This window comes from Rattus norvegicus, chromosome 1 (assembly GCF_021556685.1).
Source record: "Rattus norvegicus strain SHRSP/BbbUtx chromosome 1, alternate assembly SHRSP_T2T, whole genome shotgun sequence".
Classification (NCBI taxonomy): domain Eukaryota; kingdom Metazoa; phylum Chordata; class Mammalia; order Rodentia; family Muridae; genus Rattus; species Rattus norvegicus.
This window is the reverse complement of record NC_141534.1, coordinates 101,877,408-101,898,799: the sequence shown is the minus strand read 5'-3', so window position 1 is coordinate 101,898,799 and position 21,392 is coordinate 101,877,408. Positions and strand designations below refer to the sequence as shown.

Below are 21,392 nucleotides of genomic sequence, written 5' to 3'. Positions count from 1 at the left end.
GTGATGATGCACTTCCTGTGCAATCCCAGCTCTGGGGTTTAGTAGTCAACAAGAGAGAGGAAGGCCTTTGTTAAATTTTTACTTCGAGCCTCCTCAAACAAGTTTCTCTCTTTCTCTCTCTCCCCCCTTTTTTTGAACTAGCAGAGGAGAGGAGAATGCTTTGAATCTTCGAATGGGATTGTTAGTATTAGGAAATGTTCTGTAGGGGGTTGGGGATTTAGCTCAGTGGTGCAAGCGCAAGGCCCTGGGTTCGGTTCCCAGCTCCGGAAAAAAGAAAAGGAAAGAAAAGAAAAAAAAAAAAAAGAAACATAGGAAATGTTCAGTAGTAAAGAACTACAGTTCGATTGTTAAGTGTGAAAATGCCCTGTGGATTCTGTGGCTTTTCAAGTTGATTCTCTATCCTGAAGTGCCTTGAAATTTTGAAAAGCGACATTTAATTTGCTTAAACGCCCCATGTTATGATGCCAGAGTATCATGTATTAATAAAGATGTAGGAAGTTGCATCAAAACCATAAGAATTTGAAAAGCTCTATTTTCTATATTTAAATATTTTTGTGTGTAAACTATTTGGAATTTACTCCTTGAGACTTGTCCATGCATACGTTTAAATCTATTTCATCCCTTCAACTTACTCCCATTCCCTCCCACACATCCCCCTTCCAACTTCATGTCTTTTTTTCCTTAATATCTCAGTCCACCTAGTGCTGCCCATATGTGTTCGGGTAGAACCACCCAATGGAGCACAGGTACCACATCCCCACGAATCAGTCCTCCCTTAGCTGCTGTCAACTTCTTTAGCTCCTCAGTTAGGGGTGGGACCTCGGGAACTCCTCTTTTATCTAAGCTTGAAATTTTGCTATGAAACTCAAACTATTTTTTTTTTAATATACCTTTGTAAACATTTTCATGAAACGTGGTTACAAAAATATACTGAGGTTAACTACATCAAAGTTTTCTCTTTTTCTTTCTTTTTTTTTTTTCCGGAGCTGGGGACCGAACCCAGGGCCTTGCGCTTCCTAGGCAAGCGCTCTACCACTGAGCTAAATCCCCAACCCCCAAAGTTTTCTCTAGATCCCGAGAAACCCTCTTGGCTTAGAAACTGCCTGTTGACAGATTGTAGGAGTCTTTCATCCTTTGGTTGGCTCCTGCTGCTGTTGCTGCTTCTTTTTATATTAGATTTTTCATTTTTCCCTAATACATAAAACAACCGTTGGGTTTTTAAACCTGTAGTTCTTAAAGATGAGAGTTTAAAAGTTAACCTAGTTTAGTGTAATTTAAATTACAAGACTTATTTGAGTTTATTTACATATTTATTTATTGTGGCTCTTGGAGAGCCATATTATCAGCCAACTTTGTCGTTTTTGAAACAAGTTCTTTTTAAGTTGCCCAAGCTGGCCTTGGACTCCCACTGTAGTCCAGCATGGGCTTAGAGCTGTAAACCTCTAGACTCAGCCTTCCAAGTAGGTGGGGTTACCCATGACATCAGACTTGACTTCATCTTAATTTTTTTAAAAGGAGAAACAGATTTTTAAAAAAGAAAATAGAGGAAAAGAAGAAAGAAGAAACAAACCAAAGCCAAGCCCTGCATATTGCTTCGTTGTTACTTTTGACAAAAGAATTTACCTTTCTTGTGAAAATGTGAAGTGGACCAGGGTAGCTGGTGTCACCACTGCCTTTAGTCCATATGGAAAACACTTACTTTGCTAGCGTAAATTGTGAGTAATGCTGACCAGCATCTTTCCTCCCATGTGTCATTTTTTAAAAGGGAGAACCTGGGTTTTATTCTGATGTTAGGGTGAGTGAAATACAATGGGTACTTTGGGGTGTTCTGAACAGCTTCTTGTGGTTAGTTTGAGCAGAGAACCTTTCTTGGATGCTAAACCCAGTAGGATTCTGGGTGTTTTCAGTGGATATGGACTTCAATACCTTTGTCAGCCCTGTCTTGTGTTAACGCTAATATGGCATATAAACTAAATGTACATTTCTGTTTGGGTTACGTAAAATGTGGCCCCCCCCCCCCCCCCCCCCCCCCCCGTTCATAAGAAAGCCCTTTAGTATTTGTTTAACAGACTATTTACTTAATAGGTAAATCTGTATTGGTAGACGGGATTCACAAGGCCTTAATGAGGTAGTTGGTTAGATAGCTGGGTTTTAGTTAGAGTTTTGCACAGGAAAGCTTTGCTTTGTAAACAGTGAATTAGTAATTTTGTGAGGGACTTTACTTAGGTTTTAAAGCCAACTCAGTTTAAAAGTTCTGCTCTCTCTGGTATAAAAGTAGAATCATTTGACATTCTGAATGTTAAGGGGAAAGGTGTCATAGTAGTTTTTGTATGTGGACACTTACTGTCCTTTACGTCAGCCATAAGCTTTCCCTGTCCCATTCGAGGGAATTCAACTGTCAACAGAAGGACTGCTTGGTTTGATGGTGGTATCTACTTGGCTGGCTTTAGCTGCAGAAAAGGACCTGGGTTCCTTACCTAGCGGCTTGGGGGTGAGTCCTAGAGCCTGGCTTGAGAAGGACTGTAGACAATGCTTAAAGCGCTGTTGCCCTTCTTTCCTTGAAATCACCCTACATGGTGGAACAGGTTTATCCTGGTCTCTCCTTGCTTGGTTCTGGATGATATTAGAGCACTGAATCTGAGGAGAGTTGGAGCCCCATCCCCAGTGACAACCTCTGAGCTGAATGGGTCGGGTCAGGATCAAGTGTGTCAGCACTGTTTTCACTTTCACTGTCCCCCCCCACTTTCTTTTTGTTAAATTTGTGTTTATTTTTCTGTTTATCTTTTTTTCTTTTCCTTTTCCTTTTTTGTTTTTTTAAAAAACAAAAAAACAAACAATGACAACAGCAACAATGTTTCCTGATCTATGCTGGCCTTGAACTAATGGCCATTAACTCTTTCCTGATCCTGCTGCCCCAGCATCCCTGTCTATGTCACTAAGACTTGCTCCTTCTGTCTCCATCTCTAGGGGCTGGGATTAAGGTCATGTGCAACCAGGGAGTCTGATTTTTGAGTAAAACTGTTAGGTTGGCGTTCAAAGTCGTGATGGGTTCCGTTGTCCATTTTTCATCTGGTAAGACATGTAAGAAGAGTTCCGGGTTTTGTTTAGTTAGGGTGGGAAACACTGAAAGCCCCGAGTTGGAGAGTTGGTTAAATAAATCATGCATTTCTTAAACAGGCATGCAAACTGTAGAACAGTATGTGGATCTTGTTGTGCTTAGGCACTTAAATATTTCCTTTATATAACAAACTACCATAGAAGCATGATGGTAGTATTTTACCTAAAAGCTTGTAAAATTCAAAAATTTCAGTTTTCCAACAAAGTTGTTGAAACTTAATTTTTGGACAAACAGGTTTGTCATAGTATCCTTAATTGCAAACCAATTTCTTTTTTTTTTTTTTTTTTTTTTTTTGGTTCTTTTTTTCGGAGCTGGGGACCGAACCCAGGGCCTTGTGCTTCCTAGGTAAGCGCTCTACCACTGAGCTAAATCCCCAGCCCCTGCAAACCAATTTCTAAGCAAGAAAAATAAGTGTTGGGTAGGTTTTGAATACCAGTTATTTAGGTTTATTTCTTAGTTGCTCATTAAATTTGTTGAAAACATTGCCCAGTTTCTTTTTATTTTTTCATTTTCTCCTTAAAGATTTTGCTTAATTTTTCTGACAAAAGATAAAAAAGAGAGAAACTCAGATTATCTTTTGTTTTATATTTTATTTTGCGTTTTAAGGCAAGGTTTTAGTATATAGCCCTGGCTAACTTTGCTAGCCTTTGCCTCAGCTTCCTCAGTACTGAAGTTCCAGGTATGCTCCCACACCGTGTTGGGAAGTACTTATATAACATTTTGGTAGAAAGATGTCCACTTCATGGGGTTAGTGAGGATTGGGTTCCCCTCCTTCCTAGCATTAGTGACAAGACTGTGAAGAAGTAATTTGGACTTTATGCTGCCTCCTATTCCCAGGCATCAGTGACAAAACTCTGGCAAGGTATTTCAGTCTACTCTGCAGGTTTCTTGCATGAAAGTCTTGTTAAATCTACTTCTTTCAGAATTGACATGTTGAAATTTTGGTTTCTTGGCTGAGGCCATATTGCTGGGATAGCTGATTCGTATCTCTAGATACTATTATGTTTTACTAGTGGAGCTATGGTGAAATGTCAGTTAAGTGGAGGTGAACCTGTGTGGAAGACATTTTTGAGTAGAGTTTTACACAGATAGGAGAGTCAGGCTGAGAGCACTGGCAGGTTTCGTCACTAAAGGGTTTTGAGTTTTATTTTTGCAAGAGGAGAAGCTATTGGAACACGTTTGAAACTTGAGTTGTAAATATCCTTTTGTCACACATGTGTGAAGGGAGGCCGAGGCTCACATTACAGGGAGTCCATTCTGTGGAGGGCAAGCATTTTGCTGGATGTTTACACAGTTGATGCTGGAGTCTTCATGAGTTTCCCAGGTGAATAATTTGGGCTGTTTGTAGTTTTTGCCTGGTCCACCTCATGGGGGTATTTCTGTCTTTGGTTCTGCTTAAATTGCTGTTTGCAGAAGTGGTTATACCAGTTTTCAACTTGCCAGCTGTGGTACACAGTCCCGAATATCTACATTTTTAATTACTGTGACACTTTTGGTGGTGTCCATCTCTTTTATAATTGCTAGTCAGTCTAGTGATGACTGAGGTTGATTTCTTTTCAGTGTATTTGAACAGTTTTGACTTTTAGCTTCTTCACAGGAAAATAACTACTGGTTGCTTTTCCACTTTTCTATGGGGATGGTTTTCATATTCTAGCTGATTTGTAGTAACTTCATACGTTTTTGATATGAGTGTGTTTTCAGTGATGGACTGTAAATTTCTTGCTGTTCTGAGGCTTGAGTTAACATTCTCTAATGTTGTCCTTTGATGACCTTGAATTCTTGATTTTATTTCCTTTGTTGTTGGCTGTGTTTGATTGGGATTGGAATCCAGGACTGTGCCCATGTAGGCAAGCTCTTTACTACTGAACTCCAGTCCTGTTTTTGAGACGTCATTTCTACTCATGTTCTGGTCATACCCTCTTAACATATTACCTTGCATTGAGTCTGCTCATTATTGACTTGAGTACTCTTAGGGATTGAGGCAGTCTCGCTTTTGCATTTAGGGGGTGACCCCTCCCCCCAATTTTCTTGTCTTCTTGGTTATGACAGGTGCTGGGTGTAATTTGTTTCTCAAGCCTGTTCCGATGGCTTTGTTATTCTTGCAGCCAGAATTATTCTGCTATAATCATTATGGCTTTCTAAGTTGTCCTCCCCCAAATTGTTTATTTTTGCTGTGTGTTCGCACATGCATCATGCATGCATGTTTTGATGTGTATGTGAGGCAGCACTATTGTGGAGTTGGTTCTCTGTCTACCTGAACAGCCATTTCCAGAATGGAACTCAGGTAGGTGGTCATGCTTGCCTGGCAGATGCCTTTAATCTGCTGAGCCATCTCACTGGCCCAAGAAATTCTCTTGAATCCTAGTAGTATAAATTCAGTGGTAGTTACTCAATAGTGCCTTGTCTTGCAAAGTCATTTTGCTTTTGTTTGTTTTCCTGCCTTTGGCACTATTAGGCTCTTTATGTAAGAGCAAATGTAATTCATGTAGTGTTCCTTGGGAATAACTCCCTAGAATTACCATTCTTTGGGAACAACTATCTAGAATAACCATTAAAGACCGAGGGGACGTTTATTATGTATATGCCTGCCTTTTGTCTTTCAGTAGTGCTAGAGATGGAACCAAGAGTTTTGTGTGTGCTAAGTATGTGTGTGCTTTAACCACTGAGCTATAGCCATCCCTCCGTGCTTTTTAATTTTCTCTTTTGATACAGGATTTTGCTACCTAATCCAGGCTGGTTTCAAACTTGCAATCCTCTGGTCACTGCCTGATTTATATTTGCTTCTTACCAGATAAAAGAAATTTCCTTATAACAGCTTTCTGAGAGCTTTAATGATTGAATATTGAAATTTAGAAAATGCTTTTTTTCTGAGTTGAAAAAATTACAGGTAACTTGTTGAATGGAACCTATTTGGTATTTCTGATGTGGAAGTTATTTTCTCTTTGTTTTGAGACAGGGTCCTCCACTGTAGCCCAGACTGGACTAGAATTCTTCAGTGTGGGGAAGGCTGTACTAACCACATATTTTCCTCTCCATTAAATAGATTTTATCTTACTTTATTTATGTGTATGAATGTTTTGCCTATAGGCATAGTCTCCAATGAGATCAGAAAAGACCATCAGATCCCCTGGGGCTGGAGTAATAGTATTGTGAACAGCCATGGGGTTGCTGGGAACTGAACCAGGGTTCTCTGCAAAACCAAGAATAGCTCTAAACCAACCATCTCTCCAGCTCTTCTGTTTTCAAGGAAGGCAGAGTTATAAGAATGTGTGCTATGTAGTGTGAGGTACACTTTGTAGGTGGGAGGTGTTCAGTCCTTACTGCTTGCAAGTTCTGTTTTCCTTTGAAACAGTTGTTCTTGGTGCTTTGTATTATGTTAGTCATGAGCCATGATAAAATGCAACCTAAGCCTCAGACTTGGGGAGTTTTTTTTTGGTTCTTTTTCTCGGAGCTGGGGATCGAACCCAGGGCCTTGCGCTTCCTAGGCAAGTGCTCTACCACTGAGCTAAATCCCCAACCCCTTGGGGAGTTTTTATATGCAGTATTTCAAGGTGGGAAAACTTCCATTCTCATTGTGTCTGTCTCTTCTTTAGATTAGAACAAAATTGACTTATGGCCCTATAATGTAGGAGGTGAAAAGTGAAGGAGGTGCCTAGAATCTGTTTGGTGGTTGTATTTGCTTTTCATTTGGGTTTAAAAATGGGGTTTGGACTGTTTGAAAAATGTGTTCAGCTGTTGAGTGTCTATTGCTCTTGTAGGAGACAGGAGTTTGGTTCCTGGCTACGAGCAATTGCATTCAAGTGTGCTTGTATGTACGTGCGTGCATGCGCATACGCGCACACACACACACACACACAGAACCAAAGATTATACAAATGAACTTCTATATAGTTGAGTTGCTATTTGGTATAGAGGCTGTGGGGCATCACAATGGATTTAAAATCTTTTTTGAAAATGTATTATTTTATATGTATGAGTATTTTGCCTGCATGTGTGTTTGTGCACCATGTATATGCCTTGTGCTAGAAGACAGCATTGGATCCCCTGGAACTGGAGTTACAGATGATTGTGAGCTGCCATGTGGTTTTTGGGAATCAAACTTGGGTTCTTTGGAAGAGCAGCCAGCACGCTTTAACATTTGAGTCATTTCTGTAGTCAGAAATGACTTTTATCCTTTCATTATCAAGTATGTTTTTTTGTGTACACATCCACCACTGGGAGGAAAAATCCATGACAGTTACTAGAAAGGTAGATAGCTTTGGATTCTCTTTCATGACTCATGTTGCTATCTGCATTCAATCCTTTCTCCTCCCCTGTGTTTTAGCCTTTATTTTCTATTTGTTATACTGTAACTACAAGACTTTGTTTACATATACACGTAGATTAGCTAGATTCCACTTTTGAGGGAGAATGTATTTTTTTTTTTTTCTGAGATTGTGTAAGCTTCAATATCATACATTCTAAGGCCATACGTTTTCCTGCAAATTTTGTGATTGCATTTTCTTTTAGAACTGAGTGGTATCACATGTCTCATTTACACACACACACACACACCCACACACACCCACACACACCCACAATTTTTATTTTTATTTTTATTTATTTATTTTTTTTGTTCTTTTTTTCGGAGCTGGGGACCGAACCCAGGGCCTTGAGCTTCCTAGGCAAGCGCTCTACCACTGAGCTAAATCCCCAACCCCCACAATTTTTACTGTAGGTATGTGTGGGTAAGTTTTGTCTTTGAGATGCTTATGTAGCCCAGGCTAGCCCCGGACTAACAGCAATACTTCTTAGTCTTGCCAATTCTGGGATTACGGGCCTGGTAAGTAAGTTTGTTAGTTTCTGTGCATGTGTATGTACAGCTATGTGCCTTTTTAAATGTGGGGTTGGGCATCAAACTTAGGTCCTCAAGTACTTGACCAACTGAGCCATCTTCTCAGCCCTACTCTAAGTAAGTTTTAGTACACAAGACTTACTTTCATGTAGAGATATTTAAGACACATACCAGTTTAGAAGAAAAGGTAGTCTAGGTGTCTGAATGATACTACAGGATGAAGTCTACTTGAGTGACTGGGTTGGTCTTCCCTTCTCTGCTTAGGCCTGTGCTATTTACTTGATCGTTTCCCCTTCCTCATTCAGGATAGTTAACTCTACTCCAACACCCACTATCTCTAGATCTATAGTTCTTCCTGCATTGCCAGGGTCATTTCTAGTACTTAGTGATACAAGATAAAATCCTTGGCGACTCCCAGCATTCAAATCTATTTCCTGTGTCTTTAGGGTTTTTGACTAGTCTTGGTGTCAAAGAGCTTAAAAAACTTTTTTTTTGGAGCTGGGGAAAAACTTTTTTTTTAAAAGTAGAATTTAGAGATCTTTATTCTGACAGTTTTATTTCTTATGGATTGTTCTGCCATCTAAACCATTTAAACTTTAGTGATACTTACTGTCTTATGGTTGTTACCATTGTTTTCCAAACCTTTCGACTTCTGCACATAAACATAGCTGCTTCACGCTACCTTCCTTCTCCAGCAATCTCTAGGATCCTTTAGGATTCACGTATTCTAGGTCTGCCATACATTTGGGATCATGGCATTTGTACTAATAAGTCTTTGACATATTTTATTTGCCACCTTTGCCAGGTTTGTTTCAGGAAGAACTTATCCTATTATATTGAGTAATGTTCCATTGTACGTCTGTGGGCCATTTGGTTTGCCTTTTGTCTGATGGTTCTTCTGCTTTTGGCTGTTAGGAAAAATGCTATTCTGAACTGTGTAAGCATCTGAGTCTCTGTTTTCAGTTCCTTAGCATATGCACCAGGAATAGAGTGGTTGAATCCTACAGTAACAGGAACTGCTGCACTGTTTTCCATAGGAGCTGCACCGTCGTATTCCCACCAGCAGTATATGAAAATGCCAGTCTCTGCACGCCCTTGGCTTTTCAGTGATAGCTGTCTTAATAAGCTTGAAGAGGAATCTAAGTGTGCTTATGATTGCTGTTTCTCTAATGTCTAAGGATGTTGCCTAACTCTTCACATGCCTGTTGGCCATTTGTGTGTCCTCTGGGAAAATTTCTATTCAGATCTTTCCCCCATGTTTTAATTGGTCTGTCATTTTGTTGTTGAGTTACAAGAATTCTCTATATATGGATATTAAGCTCTAATACAGTATTTCCTTTAAACTTTTTATTTACTATTCTATGCATGTGTGCTGTGGTATGTGCATGGAGGTCAGAGTATATCTTTTTGATGTCTTTTCTCTGTGGATTCCAGGTATTGAACTTGGGTAGCCATGTTTGGTTATCAAGCACACTTTTACCCATTGAGCCTCCTTGAAAACCTAAATGCGGGCTTTTCTCTGTGGTTTCTTTAGCTCTTCCATAATTAACTCTTTTGAGGTGAACATTTTGAATTGTGTTAAATTTATTAATATTTTCTTCTTAATTTGGTTTTATGACTATCTAAAACATTTACATGGCTCAAAATCACAACTATGTAAGAAATTTATTTCCATTCCTGTTCCTGTCTGCCATTAAAGATACCAATTTTTAATTTATTTCTGGTTTACCTCACTGTATTTTGTCCTTTAACCTAAACAAGTGTATATGCCCCTTCATCTCTACCCTGCTTACTTACAAAGGTAGCATAGTCTATTTTGCCTCTTGTTTATCTTTTTTTAAATTATTTATTTTTATTTTATGTGCATTGGTGTTTTGGCTGCATATTTCTTTAATGAGGGTTTCAGATCACCTGGAACAGGAGTTACAGACAATTTTGAGCTGCCATGTGGGTGCTGAGAGTTGAACCTGGGTCCTCTGGAATAGTAGCCACTGCTCTTAACCACTGAGCCATCTCTATACCCTCTCTTTTGTTTATCTTAAATGAAATACCTGGTAATTTTCTAATTTCTAGAGATAATTTAGCCTATTTTGTAGTTGTCTAATATTCCACTGTATAGGGTAATCAGCATTTTCATTACTAAACTTTTTAATTTTCATGTTATTAATGTGTACTGCTATGCAGCATCGTAAAGTAACAGGTCCACCGTCCTGTTTCCTCCTGCATGTAACGTGCTTTCATCGCACTCTTCTTGTGCACTTCCATCCCTTCCTCCTCCCCAATGGTCTCCCTTGTGCTTTTGTGTCTTCCCTTGACCCCAGTCTGTAGTCTCCATTGGAAAAATAAACAAAACAAAACCATGTAGGATTTATCTGAATCTGGCCTATTTTGCCTAACACAATGATACCATGCGTTTACTTGCAGACATGATTTTTTTCTTTCTTTCTTAGTGCTGAATAGTGGGTTTTTTGTTTATTTGTTTTTTCGAGACAGAGTCTCAACCCAGGCTGATCGTGAACTGCCTGTGCACCTAAGGATGACTTTCAGTCTCTGGTCTTCCTCTTCACTTCCAGAGTGCTACGATTGTAGGTTGTGCCAGCATGCTTGATTTCATAGTGTCTTGGGCATTAACTTCAAGGCTTTGTGCATGACAGGCAAGCGCTTACCCAACTGAGCTATATCTTTACTCCCCAATAGTATTTTATGTATCATTTTCTTTATTTAGACATCTGTAGATAATCAGACTGAGTCCATGTCTTTGCTGTTGTGGTATGGCTAGAGCAGCAGTACAGGCTACGCTCATAATCTTTTGTATGCTGCCTTTGATTCTTTTGGCTACATTTCCAGAAGTGGTATAGCTGTACCATGATGGGTGTGTGTGTGTGTGTGTTTCTCAATGCTTATTACTATAGTGATTGCATAATCTACATTCTCAATGAGCAAATATTGTGTTCTCCCCTCCCCTCTAGTTTTTTTGAGACATGGTTTCTTTGCATATCTCTAGTTGTCCTGGAACTCATTCTGTAGACCAGACTTACCTCACAGATTTACCTGTCTCCTGCCTTCCTAGTGCTGGGATTAAAGATGTGCATCACCACCTCTGGGTGAAAACATTTGTTTCTTTAAAAAAAATTATCTGTATGTGTGCCTGCATGAGTTTATGTGTGCCACATACATGCAAGTTTATATGTACCACATACACGCAGTTGCCCTTGCCAGAAGAAGGTGTTGGATCCTCTGGAACTGGAGTTAGGCAGTTGTGAGCCACCCAGTGTGGGTGCTGGGGAACTGAACTGAGATTTCTGGGAGAGCAGCAAGTATTCTTACCTGCAGAGCCACCTCTCAGCCCCTATTTATAGTAATTCAAGTCTTTGGAAGAATTTGTTAATGGAATGGTCTGGGCCAACTATAGTTTCTAAGAGATTACAGATTTAAAAACAAAGACAAATTTGTTATTAAAGAACTAATCAAGTTTTCCATTTCTTGTGTCAATTTAGGAAAGCGATTTTATATATATATATATACATACATATATATGTATATATATGTGTGTGTATGCATATAAAATATATTCACATTTATATAATTATATATATAATATATATAATTTAAGACCAGTAGTTTGAAAACAGTTTTTTAAAAATGCTGTTATTGATAATTTGCTTTGTCTTCCTAGCTAGGAGTTTATGTGGCAATGAAATTGTCTCAAGGATCAACTTTTGGCTTGGTTGATTTTTCTCTTTTGTAAATATGATTTTTTTTCTTCATTGATCCTGCTTTGTTTTTTTTTCCCCCTTTAAGTTTTTTCCCCTTGTTTTAAAAGATTACTAACATTCACTTTTTTCTTATGTATTTTGCATTTTGAGTTTTTCTTATCATTGCTGTAGTAGGTACCTTACATATATTTTAGGTTGTTTTTATAGTCAGTTAAAACTAATTAATTAATTAATAATCAATGTATACTGTAGCTGTCTTCAGACACACCAGAAGAGGGCACTATATCAAATTACAGATGGTTGTGAGCCACCCTGTGGTTGCTAGGAATTGAACTCAGGACTTCTGGAAGAGCAGTCAGTGCTCTTAACCACTGAGCCATCTCTCCAGCCCCAAAACTGTTTTTTAATATCTGTTGTGAGGTGTTTATTGACCTGTGAGTTATTTAGACATATATTCTTTAACTTAAAAATATTGAGTATTTTCTGTTGCGTATACCCATGTTAAATTTTACTGTAATCAAAGAACATGTAATTGGAAAATGGACATTTGATTCTTGCTTTATGACTGATATTTATTAGTAAATATTTCATTTTTTCTTTTTTTGCAAATAAATTTAATCTTTAGTTCTTGAGTTCAACATTTCTTCTGCTAGCTCCATTTGGTTGAATGTGTTGTTCAAGTACTTTATGGCCATCCTTTTTTAGTACTCGGGCTGCCAAGAGATCTGTATTAGATTTCAGTATGGGTATAAGGCTGTGATGTTCACTATGTACAGCTTAAGATAACTTCTGGTCAGTTGACTTCTTTACCATTTTGGATTTTTATTTTTATCATCTTTGAAGATATTCTTGTCCTCAAGTCACCTTTACTAGATATTAGTATGCATTTTATGATCTGTCATTTTTAACTTTAGTATTTATGTTTGAAGTATGTTTCTTATAAATATCATGTAGTTGTGGTTTTAATTTTCAGTTGAACCTTCTTTTAGAGCAGTTATGTCTAAATACTATAGAAATTTATCACTTTTCTATTTGATTTTACTTTATATTTTAAAATTTGTTGTAAAAAAGACATAACCCTGTCTTTAAGACTTTTTTTTAATCTTGCAAAGCTAGACTGTGGTATTAAACAAAAGCTCTGTTTTCTATCCTACCTATCAATCAACAAACACCTTCTGCTTTTTCTCTGAATTTGACTAATCCAGGTAGCTCATGTAAGCAGTCATATAGTTTTGCCCTGTTTTTACTGGCTTGTTTGACTTAGTGTAATATGTTCAAAGCATTCATGTTGTAACATCTATCATATTCCCCTGTTTATTGTGTATGTGTGATATATGTGTGTGCACTATGCTTGTGTGTGCACTTCTATGCATCTATGTGTTTTATGAATATGGCTTTGCATATGCCATGGTGTGGAGGTCAGGACAACTTCAAATGTCAGCCCTTGCCATCTGCTTGTTTGAGACAGTGTCTGTCTGTTATGGGCTGCTGCATACATTATCTATCTGGCCATTGGGTTTCTAGGGATTCTCCTGTCTGCCATGTTTCTCGTAAGAACCTAGGATTGCATGTGTGTGTGTGTGTGTGTGTGTGTGTGTGTGTGTGTGTGTGTGTGTGTGTGTGTATTTTATGTGGATTCTAGGCATTCAAGTTCAGGTTCTCATGATTATATGGCAAGTGCTTTTATCCATTGAACCATCATTCCAGTCCTGTCTGGATTCTAAAACAGGATCTGGGGAGGCAGTCCCCCAATCTCCAGGCATGTTTGTCTGTATGTCTTAGAATAGCTTAGGACTCATGCTCCTGCCTCAGCATATCACTGCCACCCAGGTCTAGAATTACTCCTTTTTAAGGGCAATATTTTATTGTATTCAACAGTGTATTAAAATTGTTTTATACAGTATTTATCTGTAAGTGGACACACTGCCTTCATTTTCAAGTTATGAATAATGCTGCTGTAGATATATATATGTGTGCAAACTTTTGTGCTGTTTGCTTTGACTGCTTTGGGTGTAGTCAGGTTAAAATCTGGATCAATTTGTAAGTACTTTTTAGTGTTTGAGGAACTGCTGCATGACTTTCCACACTTTTACCTTCCCAGCAGCAGTTCCCAGTGCTTCCAGCTTCTCTGTGTACAAATAATACTTGTTATTTTCCGTTTAAATGATGGGCAGCCTGATGTGTGTGAGATGCTACCTCGCTGTCCTTCTGTTTTACCTACTTTCTTATTGTTTCTCTGCCGATTCCCCCCTTTCTGTCCATCTCTGGATTAATCAAACATAACATTATTGTTACTTCTGCCTATTAACATCTTTATGATGGGATATTGAACTACATGTGTACTACACTGTGTGTACCTTAATACTCAGTGTGTTACGAATTTAGACTAGGCTTGTATCATCCAGGTTCAGCATGCATTCATTCTTTTTCTTTCTTTCCTCCTCCTCCTCCTCAGTGATTGATGAGATTTGGGTTTACTATATATATATATACTTCTGGCTTGCCTAGAACTCAGAGATATCCACCTGCTTCTGCCTTCTTAGTGCTGGTATTAAAGGTGCAAGGCTTCCTCGGCTCCCACCCACATCTTGATTATTGCTTCAGGCCATTTTGTAAGGCTGTATTTAGTTGTTGTACATGGCTAGTACTCATCTTGACACCCACCCCTGTGACCTGCGCTGTCCCAGCTGCTCTGCAGTTCTCTCTGCATGTGTGCTGCTGAAGAAAGCCTGTCTATTTCTTTAATGAAGAATGAAAATCTGGTGTGGGATTCTCGGTCATCTGTTGAAAATCTTTGTTTTTCTCTCATGGTGGAGGCTGCGTTTGCTGTGGATATACTAATGATTCCTCAGTTATTTGTTTCAGGACTTTAAGGTTTTACTCCGTTGTCTCAGTGTGTGGCATTCTGTGCTGACGTTAGCTCTGTAACTTTGGTTGCTTCTTTGAGGACTGCGTGCCATCTTTCTGCCTCTCACCTCCAGTTACACCTAAACTGCTACCTGCATCTGTGCCCAGATGGTAAGAATACGGACTTATGCTGTGCTCAGTGTCGTCTAGCCTTGGTTGTGGTAATTTTAGAAACCTCAGTTGTGTGGTTTTTTTCTTCTTTTTGACTGCCTGTCTCTATCCCTTCCTCCCTTCTTTTTCTGTCTGGTGAATGGATTTTTAGGGCTTTGCACTTGCTTGGCAGGTGTTCTGCCACTGAGCTAGAGTCACAGCCAGAGCATTTTTATTTGAAAAATCTCTTTTTTAAAAAGAGGTTTCCAGTGAAAATTGTCTGTCTTTTCATATCTTTTCTTGTATCCTCTGATACATGTGCATTGTAATTTTAATGGCCTAGTTTATTGACACCAGTGTCCAGATTGTATAACCTTTTTGTTTTGTTTCTTTTCTTTTTACCTGTGTTTGGTCATGTGCTTCTGTTTTGTGGCATTGTAGTCTTTTGGGGTTAAATGCAGGGATAGTAGATGTGTTTGAAGAAGGTGTCTTCTGGGAGAGGCCTCACTTGCCTTTAGATAGGCAGGGTGTGTGCTGGCCAAGGTTAGCCTACTGCTGGCAGGTGCTGAATGGAGTAAGGGCCAAGTGCCTCCTTTAGTGAGCTCTGCTATTTTTGGTTCTTTCTGGACTTTGTCTGAGAGCACTGCTTGTTTACAGTTTTTGGAAGCTTCTGGACTCTTTAGTTTTTGTTTTATTCCAACCTCTTCCCAAAGTTTTGGTCTAGCTTTTTGGCCTTTTTAGCTTTAGGATTTGACAGGTGTCTTTGATAGAAGCTAGCCATATACTTATACACTCTCGTTTTGTTTTCTTCTTTGTCAGACACTCCTACCTGCTTCTTTCCTCCGCTGTGGTTGTCTGCTTAGGGCCTGCAGCGATGCTCAGACTAGGTACAGAATTGCCTGAGAAACTACAGCTTTGGAGATCAGCTCTCTTTTCCTAGTTCCTTTTAAATTCCTAGTCTTTTTTCTGTTACTTTGACAACTCTTGGCTGCCTTTAAAAGTCGGATTCCTTTTTTTCTTTTTAAACTTACCTGGTTTTTCCAGTTTTCAGTGATTTTTGAACTTGTATAGCTAACTTAATTTTTGTACAGTTCGATTGACAATGGTGTATCTTTTAAGTGCAGAATGGAATTTCAGATTTAGTTTTGTTTTTTTTTATTACTAGTGAGCTACCCTCCACCTTTGTTTTAACTATTTGTATTCACTGTTTAATGAATTGTTTTGAATGTCACAGCCATGTTATCCTAATCCATGTGACAAGTTTCACCACAGTGTCTTTCTTAAGTCAATTGTAAGCCACAGAAATGCTTGAAAGGAATTTCTACAAGAATTGACTTGGTGTGTGTGTGTGTGTGTGTGTGTGTGTGTGTGTGTGTGTTAGTTTTGCTTGCTTGCATGTTTATTTTGTTTCCAGCTGTCTCAGGTGGCTCCTATCTTGGAGCTCCTCATCTCTTCTGAGTACCTTGGTCCTTATATCCAAAATGGATCAGTTGGGTTGGGTAGCAGCAGGCATGGGCCTTCTCCACTCTGGGGGCTGTAGCTGCTCAAAAGGAGTTCTGTAAGGTCTCTTCTTAGTGGAAACAGAGTAGTGTTCCCAGAGATATGCAAGTGGACAGTAAATGATCAGTGCTCCTAGTCAAACAGGTCTGCAAGCTGTCCAGGCAGCCCTCCGATCCAGAAATATAGCTTAACCCTCTGTAGTCATAAAGCCTGTAAAGTACTGAGAACAAAGTTACTTGTGAAATGACCACACATTGACATAATGGGCCACCCAGTAATCAGGTTTCATTGCAAATATTATATTTATAGGGGTATTCCATAACAGGGTATATGTACTGAGTGCTAAAATGTATCAAATTCTTTTCTGTTTTGGAGACAGGGTCTTATGTATGAAAGATTAGTTATAGCTGAAGATGACCCTGAATTTTTGATTTTGTTCTTCCCAGTGCTGGGATTATAGGTGTGTGTCCTCATTGTTGGGCTGGGGATTGCATCTTGGGCCCCATTCATGCGCGGCAACTGTTTTTAACAAGTTAGATCTGTATACCCTAAAACACATCAGACTCTTAAGTTGGAATAAAATCTATTTCTGAAGCTTTTGGCTTTTTGTTTTTGAGACAAAATTTCCCTGTGTAGCCCTGGCTGTCCTGGAACTCGCTCCATAGTCCAGGCTGGTCTCAAACTCAGAAATCCTGCCTCTGCCTCCAGAGTGCTGGGAGGCCACCACTACAAGGAGAGCCATACTTCTTTTTTTTTTTTTTTGTTCTTTTTTTTCCGGAGCTGGGGACCGAACCCAGGGCCTTGCGCTTCCTAGGCAAGCGCTCTACCACTGAGCTAAATCCCCAGCCCCCATACTTCTTTTAAAAGAACTGTTGCACCACACAGCCTCTGTGGATGTGACCTCTCCCCCCTGGAGCTCTCAGCTAGTAGTTGTTTCCTATAAACCTGATTTAAATAACCCTAGGAACACAGGCCTTTATTCTTAGAAATGCTTAGATTGTACATGTAACATTCTCGAGTTTCCCATAGAAGGTGTGTGTTAGGGAACACGAGTAAAGAACTGAGCGAGTGAGGCAGACATCAGAGAGAAAGGAGAGGGAGAACTCTTCATGCCTGGGTTAGAGAACTGTGCAAAAATTGGGGTTAACCTTTACTCCCTTTTTCTTTATCTGAGCTAAAAATAGCATTGAACTGTTTAAGTGCTGTGGTGTAACTGATTTAGAGAGTTGTGGTAGCTTCACTTCGGGTACATGTCTAAAGTGGAGTTGGCTTTTTTAAAATGATTTTTATTTCATCTACATTTTCTTTTTTGGTTTATATTTATGTATGTTTGAGGGCATTACAGACTGGAATTACAGACAGTTGTGAACTGTCTTGTCGGTGCTGGAATTAGAACCCAGGTTTTCTGGAGGAGCAGCTGAGACATCTCCAGTGCAGCGGTAACTTTGAGCAGCCTGTTTGGAAGGTTCGTCTTGAAGCTTGCAGTCCAGGAGGAGAAGCTGACCTGATGAATTTAAACAAACTGCTCTTGAGACAGTAACCCGAGTAGGAAGACTGTGGGGTCACGGGTAGCATAAACAGTTTTAGAAGTGAAGCAAAGCCTTCCTGAGAGAAGGATCAGAGGTTAGCAGTGCAGATAAGTTTGTAGGTGCACTCTATCAGTCCAACTTTGTCTGGCTACTTTTCTGCGCTTGGAGATTGACTGGGTCGATGCCCTCTTGTGGTCCATTATCAAAATAAATAGCACAAATGCAAATAAGCACAGGAGCGCTCACCCACTGCATGTTAAACCTTCATTCTTTACAGACTAACATTTAAAAAGTAGTTTCTGAGGAAAGCCATTTTTTTTTTTTTGGCACAGTCTCATGACCTTACAATTCATCACGCATAATTTTTGACCTTTTTATGACAGAATGTGTGAGTACAATGCTGAGGAGGACACAGAGAAGTGGCAGTAGTGACTGCAGGTGCAATAGCCCTTCTTGCCACCATTACACTGTGCCAGGTTGGAGGCAGGCTTGTCCAAGGGATGGTGCGCTTAGAGTCAGGTAGTTGTAGCTTAAAGCTGATTCATGTGGTCACTTCCAGGATGAGTTACTTCATCTCAGAGAGCAGGCTTCCTTTCCTCAGAAAGAGGTCATTGGAGTGTTTGAGTGGACTCTCATATGACATCTTGTTATAAATCTTAGTTCTGTACCTAAGTGTACAGATTGGGTTGTTAATGATAATTTGTTTAAACTGGTGGGTCAGGTCAGCCTCCCTTTTCTTTACTGTGGCATTATTGCTGTATTATTGTGTAAACATTTATAAATGTGTAGTTCTTAAAGAATTTCCTAGGTTAATTATTTTAGTACTGTTCTACCAAGTAACTTTTTATAAAAATATTACAGTGACTTTTTAGGTATAAGTTTGCACACTTTAATATTTAACAAAACAAGACAAAGCTGGCATCAGTTCTTTCATAGGGACCTTACTCTTGTGGAGGTCAACAAAATGATGAAAATACCTTTTATTGTTTGCTTGTTTTTGGAGACTCGCCTACATAATCAAGTCCCTGTCTTATTCTTATTCATTCACTATTATAAGAAATTAGCGTGAGTTCCCTGGCAGAAGAAATTAAGTTGGTGTTACCTTTACAGAAAAGTCAGTTTTTAAAACTCAGCTAGGTATATTCAGCTTTGAATATGGATTTTCTCTTGTTTAGATTTTTTTTCCCTTGGTAGTTAAATTAAAAACATCTCAAAATATAACATTTTATCTCTCTCTCTCTCTCTCTCTCTCTCTCTCTCTCTCTCACACACACACACACACACACACACACACACACACATACTATGTCCATATATGTGCATATACATATTTTAAAAAGATGCTTACAGATATTTAAACTTGGCCATAAGAGACTCACTACCCAGTTATCCATGCATTTCCACATCTGCCTCCTTTGAAAAATTTCCTGATTGCCAGGCTCCTACTTCTGTTTGTGCAGTGTGTCTGGTGTTCTAAATGTGGAATCCAGAAAGACTGTACACGTAAAGCAGTATTTTGGTAGTGAGAATGTCGTGTGTACATTATGAAATGGAGTTTTGTTGCTGGTCTTTCTTTGGATATGTGCCTAGGGAGACTATTTCAGGAAAGAAAGGGGTGGGGAGGGGGGAAGCGTGACCAGAGCCAGGCAGAGGAGCTGTGTGGGTGATGGCAAGAACACATGCCATGCTACCAGTGGCTTGTTTTTAAACATAAAAAGCATGTGTGCCAAATTTACATATTTACTAATTAAAAAGGCTTCCTGGAAACATTAAGTAGACTATCTTCCATAACCTTTAACACCATCACTAATGGATATAGCCTAGAAAATTTCATCGAAGGTCCTTTAAATAATGTAAATGATTATGAATATGTAACTAGTTAATATGCAGCTACGAAAGGATTATCATGTAGAGGTTAATGAACACTCTGCTCTTACGGGTTGTAGAGCTTTTTTTCCCTTGTGCTTTTGGCTCTCTTCATGCTTGGAAATGCTTGTGCTAAGACTGGGAACACCCTGACTGTTTTGGGGTCTCATCTTAATGGGGTTCTTAAAAAGAAACTTCTTAAAAATTTTTTGCAAGGATTTGGTTTTTTTTTAATTTACATTTAATTTTGTTTGTCTTTTGTAATTACTGCCAGATCAGAAACAGTGATATGGACTGATGTGGTTTAGTGGACTCTTCCAGATGTTAAGTCAGTTACATATTGCCACTGTTATTAAGTGTTGCTGTGTGCTTGATACTGTAGATCTTCATTTGGGAGGGACTTTGTGCTGAATTATGTGCAGTATCGCCTGTTATCTGATTACAGCATGTATTTTGATTCAGGATTGCTGCCTTAGTATTTAAAATGTCTAAAAGGGAGGGCATTTATTTCAGGAACTAAATGTTATGATAGAGGAATTTAGAGACAACCCTTAAAGAAATTGTGATTTTTTTTTTTTTTTGAGTGAGACATTTTGTACATACAAGGGGATTGGCTCTGAGAGCCTGAAGCTGAAGCTGCTGCTGTCTTCCCATGTGGCCTCTGCATTCTACCTTTTGTGCTTTAGTTTCTCTAAAGTGGTACTTTAGTATGTGAAAGTTTTTTAAAAAATAGGTGATTTAGCAATTTGTGAAAGTAATGTTAACTTAAAAATTTATACCTAATTTTGTTATTTTTCTAATCATAAGTTTCCTGTGCAAATATGACAGTTTTGTTTTTAGAATTTGAGAATCTACTGAAATATATTAAAGGAAAACAAGTAACTTTTATGTTTAATTCCATTCTTGCAGTACTATAAACAGCTTAGACTGGGTGTCAAGTGTATATAATTTTATTGTAATTTACTGGTGGGGGAAATGAGCTGTTCAGAACATCCCGTTATCCCAAGTATTTCTTCTTAAAAACATAGTAGAAAAATAAGTTCATTTTTAATACATCAGAATAAAAATCACAGGTGAAAATATTTGGAGATAAGCTGACAAAATAAAATATTTTCACTACTGTCATTTTTTTTCCCTGCTGAACCGTGGATGTTACATTGGTTTCTTGTTATTTATAATATTTGTGTATTCTAGAAAATATGTAACATTGAAAATGGTCTGTAGATTGTACAAAATGCTAGTTATCTTATATCATATGTCACCTATGAAGCAGGTTTTGTACCAAAGTCTGAATTGGAAAGCTGTAATTTGTTCTGCAGTTATCAGCCTGCGTTAGAGGGCTGTGATAAAGTGCACTGCTTAAAAACCAACATCCTCATCTCTGTACCTCTTGACAAATAAAAATGTACACAGAGATGTTAGTGAATCTGTTAAGACACTGTTGTAGCTTTCTGGCTGATTTTCTATCTCTGTACCTAGCCCTGTGTTTTCATGAGTAGTTGTCTGTTTTCATGACAGGTGGTCACTAACTGCCAAGAGAAAATCCAGCATTGGTGAGTGAAAGACGCTTTATTATAATTCTGAAATATAGAGGAAGTCACTTGTATTTAAGTATGGGTATGTGCATGTGTGTGTTTGTGTGCATGTGTCTGTGTACACGTATGTGTGGGGGAGAGAGCTGGAGAGCAGCAATTGACATTTGGTGATCTCCATTTTGAATGCCTTTTGATACTAATTTACATTGTCTTTACTCTTCTCTGAGTAACATATTTATCAATTCTCTAAAATTTTGCCACCTTTTAATTAAAAAAATTGAATAATAATATTCTCAT

At 38.7% G+C, this 21,392-nt stretch overlaps 1 protein-coding gene across 10 annotated transcripts in view; it reads left to right on the top strand.

The window, feature by feature from the left end:
• Window positions 1–21,392, top strand: part of Uri1 (URI1, prefoldin-like chaperone) — a 70,647-nt gene that overhangs the window by 13,192 nt on the left and 36,063 nt on the right. For 5 of the 10 annotated variants that reach the window (NM_001428676.1, NM_001428670.1, NM_001428674.1 and 2 more), the window contains 1 exon segment: window positions 21,079–21,113. Coding sequence is in view for 2 of the 6 variants with exons in the window: in NM_001428674.1 (NP_001415603.1) it covers window positions 21,079–21,113 (35 nt within the window). In the remaining 4 variants the exon portion in view is untranslated. 10 annotated transcript variants of the gene reach the window in all.